At 45.0% G+C, this 18661-nt stretch overlaps 1 protein-coding gene across 4 annotated transcripts in view; it reads right to left on the reverse strand.

The window, feature by feature from the left end:
* Positions 1–18661, reverse strand: part of hdac4 (histone deacetylase 4) — a 255347-nt gene that overhangs the window by 143475 nt on the left and 93211 nt on the right. For 3 of the 4 annotated variants that reach the window (XM_029703521.1, XM_029703520.1, XM_029703524.1), the window contains exon 1: positions 18521–18661. This exon is cut by the window's right edge. In XM_029703521.1, coding sequence (XP_029559381.1) covers positions 18521–18641 — 121 coding nt within the window. In that variant the 5' untranslated portion in view covers positions 18642–18661. The remainder of the gene's footprint in view (positions 1–18520) is intronic. The other variant, XM_029703522.1, reaches the window with a different exon arrangement.

Consider the following 18661-nt stretch of genomic DNA (forward strand, 5'->3'; position numbering starts at 1 on the left):
GAGATTAGTGGACTGTGGAACACCGGCTCCCCACACACACACACACACACACACACACACACACACACACACACACACACACACACACACCTAACGCATAGTAATTAAAAAAAGCTACACACACACACACCATCAGGTGTGGGGTTCCACCTCCATTGCATCCCTCTCACCTCCCAGTTGAAGAAACGGCGAGCGTGTTACTCACACTCTATTAGTATTCACACATACAGTATCTGTCCCAACCAACCTGCTCACCCATCCCTCTTCCTCCTGTTACACACATCTGTCCCAACCAACCTGCTCACCCATCCCTCTTCCTCCTGTTACACACATCTGTCCCAACCAACCTGCTCACCCATCCCTCTTCCTCCTGTTACATACATCTGTCCCAACCAACCTACTCACCCATCCCTCTTCCTCCTGTTACACACATCTGTCCCAACCAACCTGCTCACCCATCCCTCTTCCTCCTGTTACACACATCTGTCCCAACCAACCTGCTCACCCATCCCTCTTCCTCCTGTTACACACATCTGTCCCAACCAACCTACTCACCCATCCCTCTTCCTCCTGTTACACACATCTGTCCCAACCAACCTACTCACCCATCCCTCTTCCTCCTGTTACACACATCTGTCCCAACCAACCTGCTCACCCATCCCTCTTCCTCCTGTTACACACATCTGTCCCAACTAACCTACTCACCCATCCCTCTTCCTCCTGTTACACACATCTGTCCCAACCAACCTACTCACCCATCCCTCTTCCTCCTGTTACACACATCTGTCCCAACCAACCTGCTCACCCATCCCTCTTCCTCCTGTTACACACATCTGTCCCAACCAACCTGCTCACCCATCCCTCTTCCTCCTGTTACACACATCTGTCCCAACCAACCTACTCACCCATCCCTCTTGATCCTGTTACACACATCTGTCCCAACCAACCTGCTCACCCATCCCTCTTCCTCCTGTTACACACATCTGTCCCAACCAACCTACTCACCCATCCCTCTTCCTCCTGTTACACACATCTGTCCCAACCAACCTACTCACCCATCCCTCTTCCTCCTGTTACACACATCTGTCCCAACCAACCTGCTCACCCATCCCTCTTCCTCCTGTTACACACATCTGTCCCAACTAACCTACTCACCCATCCCTCTTCCTCCTGTTACACACATCTGTCCCAACCAACCTACTCACCCATCCCTCTTCCTCCTGTTACACACATCTGTCCCAACCAACCTGCTCACCCATCCCTCTTCCTCCTGTTACACACATCTGTCCCAACTAACCTACTCACCCATCCCTCTTCCTCCTGTTACACACATCTGTCCCAACCAACCTACTCACCCATCCCTCTTCCTCCTGTTACACATATCCCTCTCCACTCACTCCAGTACACTCTACCAACAGAAAGCGTACAAATACTTTGAGCATACGCTTGAGCCTGGAGTTCCAGATGGGCAAGTGTTGCACTTTTGGAGTTGACTAATAACCCCCACACACAGTCGATACATTTGGCTTCGGCAGAGAGAAACCACCAACAATTAAAGTATGTATTTGGCGCCAGGTGCTGCTGACAAGCTGGGAACGTTGTTGATGAGAACAGCGCTGTGGTTTTCACGCGGTGTGATGTGGGCGTCTAACACACATCCCAGTGCTCCACATCTCCATATTTCTATTCATTTTCCCTCCCTCACGTTGAGTGATAAACAAACGGAAGTGGAGGAGTTTTAATACGGCCTGGCTTTGACCTGGGCTGCATCTCAATCATCAGAAGAGGCTCCCTCTCGTCATCGCCCCTCCCTCATCTGTACAGCCAAAAGAGGACTGGCCATCAATCAGAGCCTAGTTCCGCAATACGGTTTCTTCCTAAGTTCCTGCCTTCTAGGAAGTTTTTCCTAGCCCCTGTGCTCCTGTCTCTGCATTGCTTGCTCTTTCGGGTTTTAGGTTGGGTATCTGTTCAGCACTTTGAGACAACTGGCTTTATAAAATAAAATGGATTGAAATTTGATACTGCTACCAACATAGCGGGTGGGTGAAAGCTATATTCTACTTATGTCCTATCAGTCTAAAAGTAAACAGTGAGTAAAAATGACATTAAGATGTATCAGGCTTCCACCACTGCGAATCTAATCTGGGTGACATTGTGACGTGTTATGGATGTGTTGATGGCGTGTCGTTCCCGTGCTGGCGTAGTGTGGTGTTGGGATGGTGTTGTTTGGCTCATCCCATGTTCCTGTGAACCATGAGTGTGGAGCAAGGGCTTAGGTGACACAAAAACACACACGCACACGTACATGTACACATACCATTAATAAAACAGAGATGTCCTGCTAAAATCAGAGAGCTTGCAGAGAGCACCTCGCACACAAAGGTACGTGCGCAAACACACACAGACACATTGCGCACGAAGAGGCTCCAACACACTCATTCTGTCTCACACACACACACACACACACACACACACACACACACACACACACACACACACACACACACACACACACACACACACACACACACACACACACAGCACTTTGACTGAGAACTACAGCGAGTGGAGACGAGACATGCAGTCCGGTGATGAAGAGAGAAAAGAAGAGAGGAGTTCAGATGAAGAGAGTGTTTCATTAAAACTTGTGTGCAGGTTAGAGAGGGGTTACCTGGGAACAGTAAATGGATGGTCATGCTGTTTTTGCTTCTAGTTAGTGGCCTGTCCTAGAGGAGAACAACGGGAGGCTACTGAGTACCCTCTTATACTGGCCTGACCTGCTGCACTCCTCGAGTGAGAGCTCACATGTGAACATTTACTATGGTTGTGGGTTCTTCGACAGCATTTGGAACAAGTTGAGGGGACTTCATTAGTCTTTCCTTTGACGTTCTAGAAAGTGGTGTGGTGGCTAGATTAGATACGTCTAGGTATGTAATAAAATGCGTCACTGAAACCAGCCGGCTAGCCAGCCAGCCAACCAACCAGCCAACCAACCAGCTAGCAAGCCAGCTAGCCAGCCAACCAACCAGTCAGTCAGTCAGTCAGTCAGTCAGTCAGTCAGTCAGTCAGTCAGTCAGTCAGTCAGTCAGTCAGTCAGTCAGCCAACAAAACAGTCCTTCATCAACACCAACTACCCATCCAACGAGCCAGCTAGCCACCCAACCAGCAACACACACAAACAGCCAACCAACCGGTCTGCCGGTCAGCAATACAAAATAAGTAAATAAAATCAACCTGGCAGTGTAACGCCACCAACCAACACGCGTTCAGTCTAAGCAACATCGCAAAGTGTTTTAGAGACTGACAGACAGGGTGTGGTAGTGCTCCAGTTCCCCCTGTCAGAATAAGCAACAGAGGACTTGGAAACCATATCAACTCCTATAGAAACGGAACTATGGTTACTGTGAGTTACCTAATTCATCTTACTTTACCTCTGCCTTCTAGTGAGTTTATACAAACTGTCATCTCCTACCATTCTGATAGATTGGAGACTGTCAGAAAATGTGGTTGTAACGTTAATAAGCTGGTTGTTATTCCATTGGTTATGGCACTTTTCTCATTGAATATGGCACTTTTAAATGTAGTAAAACCTTTATTGCGAATGGCCTCATTACTGAGCGCAAAGATGATTGCATGTTTCTCACGGAAACATGGCTGTCTTCAGACTGTAGTGCCTCTCTTATTGAAGCCTCCCCCCCGGACTGCAGCTTTTGATACTCTATCATAAAACGGAAAAGGGGTGGGGGGACAGCCTATATTTTTACTAATGCTCACAGCTGTAAGGACCTTTCATTTGGTGACTTTGGGTCTTTTGAGCATCATACTAAACTGTTTAAAATGTCAGCCACCAGTGCTGGCCATAACCCTTTATAGGCCACCAAAGCGCTGCCCCACTTTCTTTACTGATTTCTCTGAACTATTGTCTATTGTCTTTGAGAACTATGATAAAATCATTGTGTTGGGCGATTTTAATATTCATATTGACAAAGAAACTAACTCCAAGGCCATTGAATGTATGGATCTTTTGAGCTCTATGGACTTTATCTGGGTCCACCAATACTCTGGACCTGGTTAATACCAAGGGGCTTTCTATTGACATATCCTCTATTGTTGATGTTGCTTTATCTGATCACCACTGTGGATGTTTTACTACCTTATTGCCCATAGCACAGGGTAATAGAGAAGGCATTATTAAGAAACGCTATCTTACCTCTGAAGTTGCTACAGATTTTATTGAGTGTATGAACAATACTCCACCACCTATTCTCCCTTCCTCTTGTGATGATTTAGTTGATAACTTGAATAACAAATTATGGGCAACCATTGATGCCATAGCTCCAGTAAAGTTGAAAAAGGCCACATCCAAATGGAGAGCCCCTTGGACGAGTGAAGAAAATAATAAATTAAAGAGAAATTGCAAAACGGCAGAGCGGAAGTGAAGAAAGTCAAAGTTGCACGTCCATTATGATATTCTGAGAGAGCAACTTGGCATATATAACAAGGTAATTAGAAATGCCAGACGGGCACATTTTTCTAACTCGATCACTACCAATCAGAATAATTAAGAGAGTGCTCTTCTCCACCATTGACGGCCTGATAAATCCTACCCCCACAAACCTATGTGAACTTTCCTCCACATCGAAATGTAATGAGTTTGCGGCATATTTCAGAGACAAGAAAACAAACATTATGCTGGGTATCAGTCAAGCAAGACCTGATGAGAAGTTTGATGATATGTGCCCTAGCCTACCACGCAAAGGCACTATGGATTTATTTACCCTGGTTGACACAGACATGCTCAGGAAAGTGATATCACAACTTAAGCCTTCTAACTGCCTTCTCGATCCTACTCCCACCACCATCTTCAAAACAGTTTTTATTTTTTTATTTCACCTTTATTTAACCAGGTAGGCCAGTTGAGAACAAGTTCTCATTTACAACTGCGACCTGGCCAAGATAAAGCAAAGCAGTGTGACAAAAACAACAACACAGAGTTACACATGGGATAAACAAATGTACAGTCAATAACACAATAGAAAAATCAATTTACAGTGTGTGCAAATGTAGTAAGATTAGGGAGGTGAGGCAATAAATAGGCCATAGATGCAAAATAATTACAATTTAGCATTAACACTGGAGTGATAGACGTGCAGATGATGATGTGCAAGTAGAGATATGGGGGTGCAAAAGAGAAAAAAAAATAACAACATGGGGATGAGGTAGTTGGGTGTGCTATTTACAGATGGGCTGTGTACAGGTGCAGTGATCGGTAACCTGCTCTGACAGCTGATGCTTAAAGTTAGTGAGGGAGATATAAGTCTCCAGCTTCAGTGATTTTTGCAATTCATTCCAGTCATTGGCAGCAGAGAACTGGAAGGGAAGGTGGCAAAAGAGGTGTTGGCTTTGGGGATGACAAGTGAAACATATCTGCTGGAGCACGTGCTACGGGTGGGTGTTGTTATGGTGACCAGTGAGCTGAGGTAAGGTGGGGCTTTACCTAGAAAAAACATATAGATGACCTGGCGCCACTGGGTTTGGCGATGAATATGTAGCGAGGGCAAGCCAATGAGAGCATACAGGTCACAGTGGTGGGTAGTATATGGGGCTTTGGTGACAAAACAGATGGCACTGTGATAGACTACATCCAATTTTCTGAGTAGAGTGTTGGAGGCTATTTTGTAAATGACATCGCCGCAGTCAAGGATAGGTAGGATAGTTTTACGAGGGTATGTTTTGGCAGCATGAGTGAAGGAGGCTTTGGAGGAATTGAAGCTTGTGGCACCCCCATAGAGACTGCCAGATCCGGACAACAGGCCCTCGGATTTGACAGTCTGAAATCTATCTGAAAAGTAGCTGGTGAACCAGGCGAGGCAGTCATTTGAGAAACCAAGGCTATTGAGTCTGCCGATAAGAATGCAGTGATTGACAGAGTCGAAAGATTGGGCAAGTTGCTGCGGGGGGTGCAGAGCTGTTGGCCGGGTTAGGGGTAGCCAGGTGGAAAGCATGGCCAGCCGTAGAAAAATGCTTATTGGAATTACCGATTATCATAGATTTATCGGTGGTGACAGTGTTTCCTATCCTCAGTGCAGTGGGCAGCTGGGAGGAGGTGCTCTTATTCTCCATGGACTTTACAGTGTCCCAAAACTTTTTGGAATTTGTGCTACAGGATGCAAATTTCTGTTTGAAAAACCTAGCCTTTTCTTCCTAACTGACTCTATTCGATGCTAATGCAGTACGCCACAGGATGTTTTTGTGCTGGACAAGGGCAGTCAAGTCTGGAGTGAACCAAGGGCTATATCTGTTCTTAGTTTAAACATTTTTTGAAAGGGGCATGCTTATTTAAGATGGTGAGGAAAACACTTTTAAGGAACAACCAGACATCCTCTATATCCTTCCAGGATACCCGGGCCGGGTCGATTAGAAAGGCCTATTCACCTTTCTAAGGTGACCAAGAACCCGATGGTCACTCTGACAAAGCTCTAGAGTTCCTCTGTGGAGATGGGAGAAACTTCCATAAGGACAACCTTCCCTGCAGCACTCCACCAATCAGGCCTTTATGGTAGAGTGGCCAGTGTTTTAGGGAGCGTTTGACAGTGATGAGGGGTGGTCGTTTGACCGCGGACCCATTATTGACGCAGGTAATGAGGCAGTGATTGCTGAGATCCTGTTTAAAGACAGCAAAGGTGTATTTAGAGGGCAAGTTGGTCAGGATGATATCTAAGAGGGTGCCCATGTTTACGGATTTAGGGTTGTACCTGGTAGGTTCCTTGATACTTTGTATGAGATTGAGGGCATCTAGCTTAGATTGTAGGACGGCTGGGGTGTTAAGCATATCCCAGTTTAGGTCACCTAACAGTACGAACTCTGAAGATGGATGAGGGGAAATCAATTCACATATGGAGTCCAGGGCACAGCTGGGGGCTGAGGGGGGTCTATTACAAGCGACAACAGTGAGAGACTTGTTTCTGGAAAGGTGGATATTTAAAAGTAGAAGCTCGAACTGTTTGGGCACAGACCTGGATAGTATGACAGAACTCTGCAGGCTATCTCTGCAGTAGATTGCAACTCCACCCCTTTGGCAGTAATATCTTGATGGAAAATGTTGTAGTTGGTGATGGAAATTTCAGAATTTTTGGTGGCGTTCCTAAGCCAGGATTCAGACATGGCTAGGACATAGGGTTGGCAGAGTGTGCTAAAGCAGTGAATAAGACAAACTAAAAATAGTTTTTAATTGCATATCTGAAGAAGTGCAAGCTATAGTTAATCACTCACCGTTCACAGGCACTTTCCCCACTGCACTAAAAACTGCTATTGTGAAACACCTTCTGAAGAAGAGTAATCAAAATTCTTCAGCTCTTAGCAATTTTCATCCAACCTGTGGCCTTCCAATGTTAAGTAAAATTCTGGAGATATTGATTTTCAAACAGCTAAATTATTTTTTTGTTTTTGGGCCCACCACTGCACAGAGACAGCTTTAGTTAAAGTGGTAAATGATCTTAGAGCCAACACAGATGCCAAACCGCTCTGTGTCCTTGTACTCTCAGATTTAAGTGCTCCATTCGACACTGTTTACCATGATGTCCTTCTGGAGAGGTTGGTTGGCCTCTCCGGTCCAAATCTAAATTGGTTTAGGACCTATTTAACCGGTCGACAGTTTTCTGTCACTCTTGGTGAACGTAACTCAGAGAAAATACATATCACACGTGGCGTTCCACAAGGTTCACTTTTGGGTCTGGTACTGTTTATATACAGTGCCTTCAGAAAGTATTCAAACCCCTGGACTTTTTCAACATTATGTTACAGCCTTATTCTAAAGTGGATTTAAAAAATCCTCAGCAATCTACACAGAACGCCCCTTAATGACAAAGCGAAAACAGGTTTTCAGAAATCTTCGCAAATACAAAACAGAAATACCTTATCTACAAAAGATTTCAGACCCTTTGCTATGATACTCGAAATTGAGCTCAGGTGCATCCTGTTTCCATTGATATGTTTCTACAACCTGATTTGGAGTCCACCTGTGGTAAATTCAATTGATTGGACATGATTTGGAAAGGCACACACCTGTCGTTATAAGGTCCCACAGTTGACAGTGCATGTCAGAGCAAAAACCAAGCTATGAGGTCGGGGGAAGGTTACCAAAAAATGTCTGCAGCATTGAAGGTCACAAAGAACACAGTGGCCTAAATCATTCTTAAATGGAAGAAGTTTGGAACCACCAAGACTCTTCCAAGAGCTGGCCGCCCGGCCAAACTGAGCAATTGGGGGAGAAAGGGCTTGCTCAGGGAGGTGACCAAGCACCCGATGGTCACCCTGACAAAGCTCTAGAGTTCCTCTGTGGAGATGGGAGAACCTTCCATAAGGACAACAATCTCGGCAGCACTCCACCAATCAGGCCTTTATGGTAGAGTGGCCAGACTGAGTCCACTCCTCAGTAAAAGGCACATAACAGCCCGCTTGGAGTTTGCCGAAAGGCACCTAAAGACTCTCAGACCATGAGAAACAAGATTCACTGGTCTGATGAAACCAAGATTGAACAGTTAGGCCTGGAGGAAACTGGAGGAAACCTGGCACCATCCCTACGGTGAAGCATGGTGGTGGCAGCATCATGCTGTGGGGGTGTTTTTCAGCAGCAGGGACTGGGAGGCTAGTCAGGATCGAGGCAAAGAGGAATGGAGCGAAGTACAGAGAGATCCTTGATAAAAACCTGCTGCAGAGCGCTCAGGACCTTAGACTGGGGCGAAGGTTCACCTTCCAACAGGACAACAACCTTAAGCACACAGCGAAGACAACACAGGAGTGGGTTTGGGACAAGTCTCAATGTCCTTGAGTGGCCCATCTGGAGCCTGGACTTAAACCTGATCGAACATCTCTGGAGAGACCTGAAAATAGCTGTACAGCAACGCTCCCCATCCAACCTGACAGAGCTTGAGAAGATCTGCAGAGAAGAATGGGAGATGCTCCCCAAATACAGGTGTGCCAAACTTGTAGCGTCATACTCAAGAAGACTCTTGGCTGTAATCGTTGCCAAAGGTGCTTCAACAAGATATTGAGTAAAGTCAAATCAAATCAAATGTTTTTATATAGCCCTTCTTACATCAGCTGATATCTCAAAGTGCTGTACAGAAACCCAGCCTAAAACCCCAAATGGCAAGCAATGCAGGTGTAGAAGCACGGTGGCTAGGAAAAACTCCCTAGAAAGGCCAAAACCTAGGAAGAAACCTAGAGAGGAACCAGGCTATGAGGGGTGGCCAGTCCTCTTCTGGCTGTGCCGGGTGGAGATTATAACAGCACATGGCCAACATGTTCAAATGTTCATAAATGACCAGCATGGTCAAATAATAATAATCATAGTAGTTGTCGAGGGTGCAACAAGTCAGTAACACAAGAGTAAGTGTCAGTTGGCTTTTTCATAGCCGATCTTTGAGAGTATCTCTACCGCTCCTGCTGTCTCTAGAGAGTTGAAAACAGCAGGTCTGGGACAGGTAGCACGTCCGGTGAACAGGTCAGGGTTCCAGCAGGTCTGGGACAGCAGGTCTGGGACAGGTAGCACGTCCGGTGAACAGGTCAGGGTTCCATAGCCGCAGGCAGAACAGTTGGAACTGGAGCAGCAGCACGGCCAGGTGAACTGGGGACAGCAAGGAGTCATCAAGCCAGGTAGTCCTGAGGCAAGGGTCTGAATACTTATGTAAATGTGATATTTCTGTTGTTTATTTTTAAGAAATTAGCAAAAATTCTAAAAGCCTGTTTTTGCTTTGTCATTATGGGGTATTGGGTGTAGATTGATGAGGGAAAAAACTATTTAAATCTATTTTAGAATAAGGCTGTAACCTAACAAAATGTGGAAAAAGTCAAGGGGTCTGAAAACGTTCCAAATGCACCGTATTTATTATGCCCATCCAAATGTTAGCTATTAAAATCAGATCCAACAATAATATCAATGGCCTAGAAATCCAGGGCATAAAAAGAAAGCTGTCATTGTACGCTGATGATCCATTTTTTAAAATCCACAATTTGGATCCCTCCACAGCCACAGAGGATCTAGATACTTTTTCTAACCTCTCTGGATTACAACAAAATTATGCTAAGTGTACTATGTTACGTATTGGATCACAAAAAAATACAACTTTTACATTACCGTGTAGTTTACCAATAAAATGGTCTGACGGTGAAGTGGACATACTCAGTATTCATATCCCAAAAGAAAGAAATTATCTCACTACAATGCATTTTAATGAATAAGTTAGCAAAAATAGATAAGATCTTGCAACCATGGAAAGGAAAACACCTGTGTATTTCTGAAAAATATCACCCTGATTAACTCTTTAGTCATATCCCAGTTTACCTATTTGCTTATGGTTTTGACAACACCTAGCGACTTGTTTTTTTAAATTATATGAGCAAAAAAGATTCAATTTTATTTGGAACGGCAAGCCAGACAAAATAAAATGGGCCTATTTATATAATGAATATTAATTCGTATGGCAGAAATGATTAAATATTAAAGCATTAGACCGGTCACTAAAGGCTTCAGTCACACAAAAGTTATACTGAAATCTGAACTAGTTCTCCAGCAGATTAGTAAGATTAATAATTACTCTTTTCCCCTTTATTCAGATTACAACCTCTCACTTTCGGTTATTTGAAAAGGAAATAATCTCCAAAATATAGCTATTTTTAAAACAAGCTATAGAGAGTTGGTTGCAATTTCAGTTAAATCCACCAGAAAAGACAGAACAAACATTACAATAAATATTATGGTTAAATTCAAATATACTAATCAATCCAAAAAAAATACAATATTTTTGCAGAAAACAATGTATGAAAACGGCATAATCTTTGTAAATGATATCATAAATACGACTGGTGGAGTTATGTCACACATGCAGGTAACAAAAATATATGGAAATGTCTGCTCTACTCAAAATTACAATTAATTGCAGCATAGACGGCAAAAATGGAAGAAGCAAGTTGAAGGGGGAGAAAGTAAGGAACTTGTCTGTCGGGCCTCCATTAAACACCATAATTGGTTAAAGAAAATTGTGATCAATAAAAAAGTATACCAGTATCATTTAAGGACCCAAAAATATGACAGCCGTGCGATATAGATTGCAAAATAGTTGGGAAGAGATTTTTGACATACTGATTCCATGGCACATGGTTTATGAACTGACACACAAAATGACGCCGGATTCAAAACGTAGAATTTTTCAATTTAAATTATAATACAAAATTCTTGCAACCAATAGAATGTTATTTATATGGGGGATACAACCTTCCCAATTCTCTAGATTTTTCTGCGAAGAGACAGAAGCTTTATATTATTTATTTTGGTACTGTCCATATGTAACTTGTTTTTGGTCGCAGATCCAGGAATGGCTGAAGAATTGCAACATTTACCTGGAGTTAACCCTGCAGATAGCACTACTGGGTAATCTGAAAAGTCAAAGTCAATCGATCAATAATATAATAATACATGTACAATCTGTAGAAACTATGAGAATAGAAAGGTTAAGAACTTTTGTGAAGCATCACAGCACAGTTGAAAAATATATGGCAAATAGAAATCCAATATGGATGGTTTTAAGAGATAGATAGGAGAAGCTGAAGGTTGGGACTAATATGTAAAACATACTGTGTCCGTAAAATATATACAGGTTAAGAACCTCTGTGAAAGAGCACAGTTTGAAAGATATGGCAAATAGAAATCAAACCGGATGGACATGGGAAATAGATGGGGGAGGTTGAGGGTAGAGGAAGGACAGGACTAATAAAAAACAAAACAGAACTATTGTAAAATAGACTGTGTCCATAAAATGTATATAGTATGTATAAGCTGGAAGTAGAAGCCTAAGCGTTGTTGTTCACTAGTTTACTCCAATTAGGGGAGGGGTTGTAGGGTCAGAAAGTAATAAAGGAAAAAATATTTTAAAAAATGTATGTGTATGTATTTATTTGTATGTATATATTTATATGTTATGTATATGTGTGCATGTATGTATGTGTACAGTAGCACTCAAAAGTTTGGACACACCTATTCATTCAAGGGTTTTTCTTTATTTGTACTATTTTATAAACTAAGCAAAAAAAGAAACGTCCCTTTTTCAGGACCTGTCTTTCAAAGATAATTTGTAAAAATCCAAATAACTTCACAGAGCTTCATTCTAAAGGGTTTAAACACTGTTCCCCATGCTTGTTCAATGAACCATAAACAATTAATGAACATGCACCTGGTCGTTAAAACACTAACAGCTTACAGAAGGTAGGCACTTAAAGTCGCAGTTATGAAAACATAGGACACTAAAGAGGCCTTTCTACTGACTCTGAAAAACACCAAAAGAAAGATGCCCAGGGTTCCTGCTCATCTGTGTGAATGTGCCTGAGGCATGCTGCAAGGAGGCATGAGGACTGCAGATGTGGCCAGGGCAATAAATTGCAATGTCCGTACTGTGAGACGCCTAAGACAGAGCTACAGGGAGACAGGACGGACAGCTGATCGTCCTCGCAGTAGCAGACCACGTGTAACAACACCTGCACAGGACCGGTACATCCGAACATCACAGCTGCGGGACAGGTACAGGATGGTAACAACAACTGCCCGAGTTACACCAGGAACGCAAAATCCCTCCATCAGCGCTCATACTGTCCGCAATAGGCTGAGAGAGGCTGGACTGAGGGTTTGTAGGCAGGTCCTCACCAGACATCACAGGCAACAACGTCGCCTATGGGCACAAACCCACCGTCGCTGGACCAAAAGTGCTCTTCACTGATGAGTCGCGGTTTTGTCTCACCAGGGGTGATAGTCGGATTTGCGTTTATCATCGAAGGAATAAGCGTTACACCGAGGCCTGTACTCTGGAGCGGGATAGATTTGGAGGTGGAGGGTCCGTCATGGTCTGGGGTGGTGTGTCACAGCAGCATCGGACTGAGCTTGTTGTCATTGCAGGCAATCTCAACGCTGTGCGTCACAGGGAAGACATCCTCCTCCGTCATGTGGTACCCTTCCTGCAGGCTCATCCTGACATGACCCTCTAGCATGACAATGCCACCAGCCATACTGCTCATTTTGTGCTTGATTTCCTGCAAGACAGGCATATCCGTGTTCTGCCATGGCCAGCGAGGAGCCCGGATCTCAATCCCATTGAGCACGTCTTTTTTTTGACCCCCCCTTTGTTCAGGGACACATTATTCAATTTCTGTTAGTCACATGTCTGTGGAACTTGTCCAGTTTATGTCTCAGTTGTTGAATCTTGTTATGTTCATACAAATATTTACACATGTTAAGTTTGCTGAAAATAAACACAGTTGACAGTGAGAAGACGTTTCTTTTTTTGCTGAGTTTACATTGTAGAATGATAGTGAATACATCACAACTACGAACAAACACACACTGGACACTGGACTGGTGGCTTTGGGCTGTGGTCATATACTCACAATTGTTATTTTAAGGGGTAGATCAGCGTTAACATTGCAGCTAGATTATGGCTTAAATCAATGTAATTGCCTGCATCATTTACTATCTCCCATATATATTTTTTTAAATATATAAAATATATATATTTTTTATATATTTTCCCTTATTGTCCCCTAACCCTTAAACCCCTAGCCTAATTGGAGTAAAATAATGGACATCAGGGTTCCGCTTCCTGTCACGCCCTGACTAGGTGAACTCGGGTATTTTGGTCAGGGTGTGTCATGTTGGGTATTTTTCCTTGGTTTGTTTTCTATGTTTGCGTTATAGCCTTGTGTTAGCTCTATGTGGTTTATTTCTATGTTGGGTTCTGTCGATTCCCAATCAGAGACAGCTGTCGCTAGTTGTCTCTGATTGGGATCACATTTAAGTTCCTTTTTCCCCCACGCTGTTTGTGGGGTGTTGCCTCTTTGTGTTTGAGCAGTTAACGTATCGGCATTTTTCTTGGTTTTGTGTACGTGTTTATTTCAGTGTGAAGAATAAACATGTGTTCGCTCCCAGCTGCGCTTTGGTCCGCTTCCTCATCACCCGACGACGATCGTTACAGAACACCCCACCAAACCAGGACCAAGCAGCGGGGGGAAAAGGAGCGCGAGAGATGGGCTCGTGAGGGGAAGGAGTTCTGGACCTGGGAGGAGATCATGTCGGGGAAAGGACCCTGGCGGAAGGATTCCCAGGTCGAGGAGGAATTGCCAGCCGGTGGACGGAGTCGCAGGCGGCGGTCGAGGAGGCCCGGAAGACACCCCCAATAATTTTTTTGGGGGGGGGGCTAATGGGGTGGTCCGGAAGGGCAGAGGAAGAGCCCAGACCACTGCTCTCGTGGGGGATGACGGCGGAGGAAGAGACGAAGATGAGACGGTTGATTGAGGACCTGCTGAGGGAAGATCTGGAGGAGGAGCCATGGGATGCGGAGTTGCGCGCTTTGTCGCCAGTGCGCCCGCACAGCCCGGTGCGTCCGGTGGACATGCCCAGCACATGCCGTGCTAGGATTGGCATCCAGCCAGGACGAGTGGCTAAACCGGCTCCACGCTTCAGTTCACCAGTGCATGTCCACAGTCCTGTCTGGCCCGTTCCTGCTCCCCGCACCAAGTCAGTGGTGCGTGTCCCCAGTCCGGCCCGGCCCGTTCCTGCTCACCGCACCAAGCCAGTGGTGCGTGTTCCCAGTCCGGCCCGGCCCGTCCCGGCTCCCCGCACCAAGCCAGTGGTGCGTGTTCCCAGTCCGGCCCGGCCCGTCCCTGCTCCCCGCACCAGGTCAGTGGTGCGTGTCCCCAGTCCGGCCCGGCCCGGCCGTTCCTGCTCCCCGCACCAAGCCAGTGGTGCGTGTTCCCAGTCCGGCCCGGCCCGTCCCTGCTCCCCGCACCAAGTCAGTGGTGCGTGTCCCCAGTCCGGCCCGGCCCGTCCCTGCTCCCCGCACCAAGCCCACGGTGCGTGTCCACAGTCCTGTCCGGCCCGTCCCTGCTCCCTGCACCAAGTCAGTGGTGCGTGTTCCCAGTCCGGCCCGGCCCGTTCCTGCTCCCCGCACCAAGCCAGTGGTGCGTGTTCCCAGTCCGGCCCGGCCCGTTCCTGCTGCCCGCACCAAGCCAGTGGTGCGTGTTCCCAGTCCGGCACGGCCCGTGTCCGGTCCACCGGTGCCCAATCCTGTTCCGGTCGACGGCTCCGCTCCGGAGCCTGAGCATGCCGCTCCACAGTGGTCCAGTCCGGGCCAGAGGGGTAGGGCTAAGGTGGAGGCGGGGGAAAGAACATGCCCGGGGCCAGAGCCTCCACCGAGGGTGAGGCGCCCACCCGGGTCCCCCCCCCTAATAGACTTAAGTTTGGTGCGCCGGGAGTACGCACCGTTGGGGGGGGGGGGGGGGTACTGTCACGCCCTGACTAGGTGAACTCGGGTATTATGGTCAGGGTGTGTCATGTTGGGTATTTTTCCTTGGTTTGTTTTCTATGTTTGCGTTATAGCCTTGTGTTAGCTCTATGTGGTTTATTTCTATGTTGGGTTCTGTCGATTCCCAATCAGAGACAGCTGTCGCTAGTTGTCTCTGATTGGGATCACATTTAAGTTCCTTTTTCCCCCACGCTGTTTGTGGGGTGTTGCCTCTTTGTGTTTGAGCAGTTAACCTATCAGCATTTTTCTTGGTTTTGTGTACGTGTTTATTTCAGTGTGAAGAATAAACATGTGTTCGCTCCCAGCTGCGCTTTGGTCCGCTTCTTCATCACCCGACGACGATCGTTACACTTCCAGCTTATACAAAATATATATACAGTTGAAGTCGGAAGTTTACATACACTTAGGTTGGAGTCATTAAAACTAGTTTTTCAACCACTCCACAAATTTCTTGTTAACAAACTATAGTTTTGGAAAGTCGGTTAGGACATCTACTTTGTGCATGACACAGAAGTTTACATACACTAACTTGACTGTGCCTTTAAACAGCTTGGAAAATTCCAGAAAATTATGTCATGGCTTTAGAAGCTTCTGAAGCTTCAAGGCTTACCTTCAAACTCAGTGCCTCTTTGCTTGACATCATCGGAAAATCAAAAGAAATCAGCCAAGACATCAGCAAACAAATTGTAGACCTCCACAAGTCTGGTTCATCCTTGGGAGCAATTTCCAAACGCCTGAATGTACCACGTTCATCTGTACAAACAATAGTACGCAAGTATAAACACCATGGGACCACGCAGCAATCATACCGCTCAGGAAGGACACGCCTTCTGTCTCCTAGAGATGAACGTACTTTGGTTACGAAAAGTGCAAATCAATCCCAGAACAACAGCAAAGGACCTTGTGAAGATGCTGGAGGAAACAGATACAAACGTATCTATATCCACAGTTAAACAAGTCCTATATCGACATAACCTGAAAGGCCGCTCAGCAAGGAAGAAGCCACTGCTACTAAACCACCATAAAAAAAGTCAGACTACTGTTTGCAACTGCAAATAGGGACAAAGATCGTACTTTTTGGAGCAATGTCCTCTGGTCTGATGAAACAAAAATAGAACTGTTTGGCCATAATGACCATCGTTATGTTTGGAGGAAAAAGGGGGAGGCTTGCAAGCCAAAGAACACCATCCCAACCGTGAAGCACGGGGGTGGCAGCATCATGTTGTGGGGGTGTTTTTCAGCAGCAGGGACTGGTGCACTTCACAAAATAGATGGCATCATGAGGATGGAAAATTATCTGGATATATTGATGCAACATCTCAAGACATCAGTCAGGAAGTTAAAGCTTGGTCGCAAATGGGTCTTCCAAATGGACAATGACCCCAAGCATACATCCAAAGTTGTGGCAACATGGCTTAAGGACAACAGAGTCAAGGTATTGGAGTGGCCATCACAAAACCCTGACCTCAATCCTATAGAAAATTTGTGGGCATAACTAAAAAAGCGTGTGTGAGCAAGGAGGCCTACAAACCTGACTCAGTTACACCAGCTCTGTCAGGAGGAATGGACCAAAATTCACCCAACTTATTGTGGAAAGCTTGTGGAAAGCTACTCAAAACGTTTGACCCAAGTTAAACAATTTAAAGGCAATGCTACCAAATACTAATTGAGTGTATGTAAATTTCTGACCCACTGGGAATGTGTTGAAAGAAATAAAATATGAAATAAATCATTCTCTCTACTATTATTCTGACATTTCACATTCTTAAAATAAAGTGGTGATCCTAACTGAGCTAAGACAGGGAATTTAAATGTTTAAATTTAAATTTAAGTGCGTGCAAAGCTGTCATCAAGGAAAAGGGTGGCTACTTGGAAGAATCGCAAATATAAAATATATTTGGATTCGTTTAACACTTTTTTTGGTTACTACATGATTCCATATGTTTTTTCATAGTTTTGATATCTTCGCTATTATTCTACAATGTAGAAAATAGTAAAAATAAAGAAAAACCCTTGAATGAGTAGGTGTGTCCAAACTTTTGACTGGTACTGTATATACTGTTTCTGTAAAATGTATATATTGTTGTCCATTAGTTTACTCCAATTAGGCGAGGGATTTTAGGGTTAGGGGACAATAAGGGGAAATCTCCCCCAAAAATTTTTTTTAAATATATTTACAAAAACATATATGGGGGATGGTAAATGATGCAGACAATTAAATTGATGTAAGCCACAATCTATATGCAATGTTAAAGCTGATCTACCCCCTAAAAATAACAATTGTGAGTATATGACCACAGCCCAAAGCCACCAGTCCAGTGTGTGTGAGTGTGTGTGCGTGCACAAGGATGCGTGTATTCGCATGTGCATGTGTTGGTGTGAGTGTGTGCATGATGTGTGTGTGCGTATGGTGAACTAACATCTTTTCCCACTGAAATAGTCACTACCAAGTGTCATGCTCTGAGGGACGATTGTTGTGTCAGGTTGTTCCCAGCCGTTTGATACTTCACTGCACGTTCCCTGCTCCGTCTCGCAGCCACTCTCGCAAAATAAAATCACCCCTTAGCTAACATGCAGGTAATGATGATAGTATTTGACGGCGATAGTAATCCTGGCATGTAGCAACACAAGCAGTGTGTGTACGTTTACGTGCGCCTGTGTTCTACCGTAGACTCTGTGTATGGGATTGTGCGGTTAGTATGGTTGCATGTGCGTGCGGACATGTTGCTTAGTGACGCATTCTTCCTCTGGTCTCTAGCCTTGAGCCAGACCTGCAGGGACACACATGGTAAGGCATGAGCCCACAGCAGAGCCAAACACACACCACACAGACACACAGAGGGAGAGAGAGAGAGAGAGGTTAAGAAAGAGCGGGAGAAAGAAAGAAGGAAAGAGAGCTAGAGATAAACATTGAAAGAGAGAGAGAAAGAAAGAGATAGAAAGAGAGAGAGGCAAGAAAGAGAGAGGGAAAGAGAGAGACAAAGAGAGAGGGAAAGAGAGAGGGAGAGAGACAAGAAAGAGGGAAAGAGAGAGACAAAGAGAGAGGGAAAGAGAGAGAGAGAGACAAGAAAGAGAGGAGAAAGAGATAGAAAGAGAAAGATGAGAAAGAGAGCGAGAAAGAAAACAAGAGAGCTTGAGAAAGAGTGAGAGAGAGAGAGTCATGGTGCTCCTACCAGATTGGATGTGGTTGAGGCCAGATGGCTTCAGAAGTTCCACGGGCTGCTCTTTCCTGGGCAGTCCATCTGCAGGGGAGAGAAAGGAAGGAGAGTCCGTTTCAAATATGGTCCGCAGCATCGATAACAAAGGGGAATGTG

This window comes from Salmo trutta, chromosome 20 (assembly GCF_901001165.1).
Source record: "Salmo trutta chromosome 20, fSalTru1.1, whole genome shotgun sequence".
NCBI lineage: Eukaryota > Metazoa > Chordata > Actinopteri > Salmoniformes > Salmonidae > Salmo > Salmo trutta.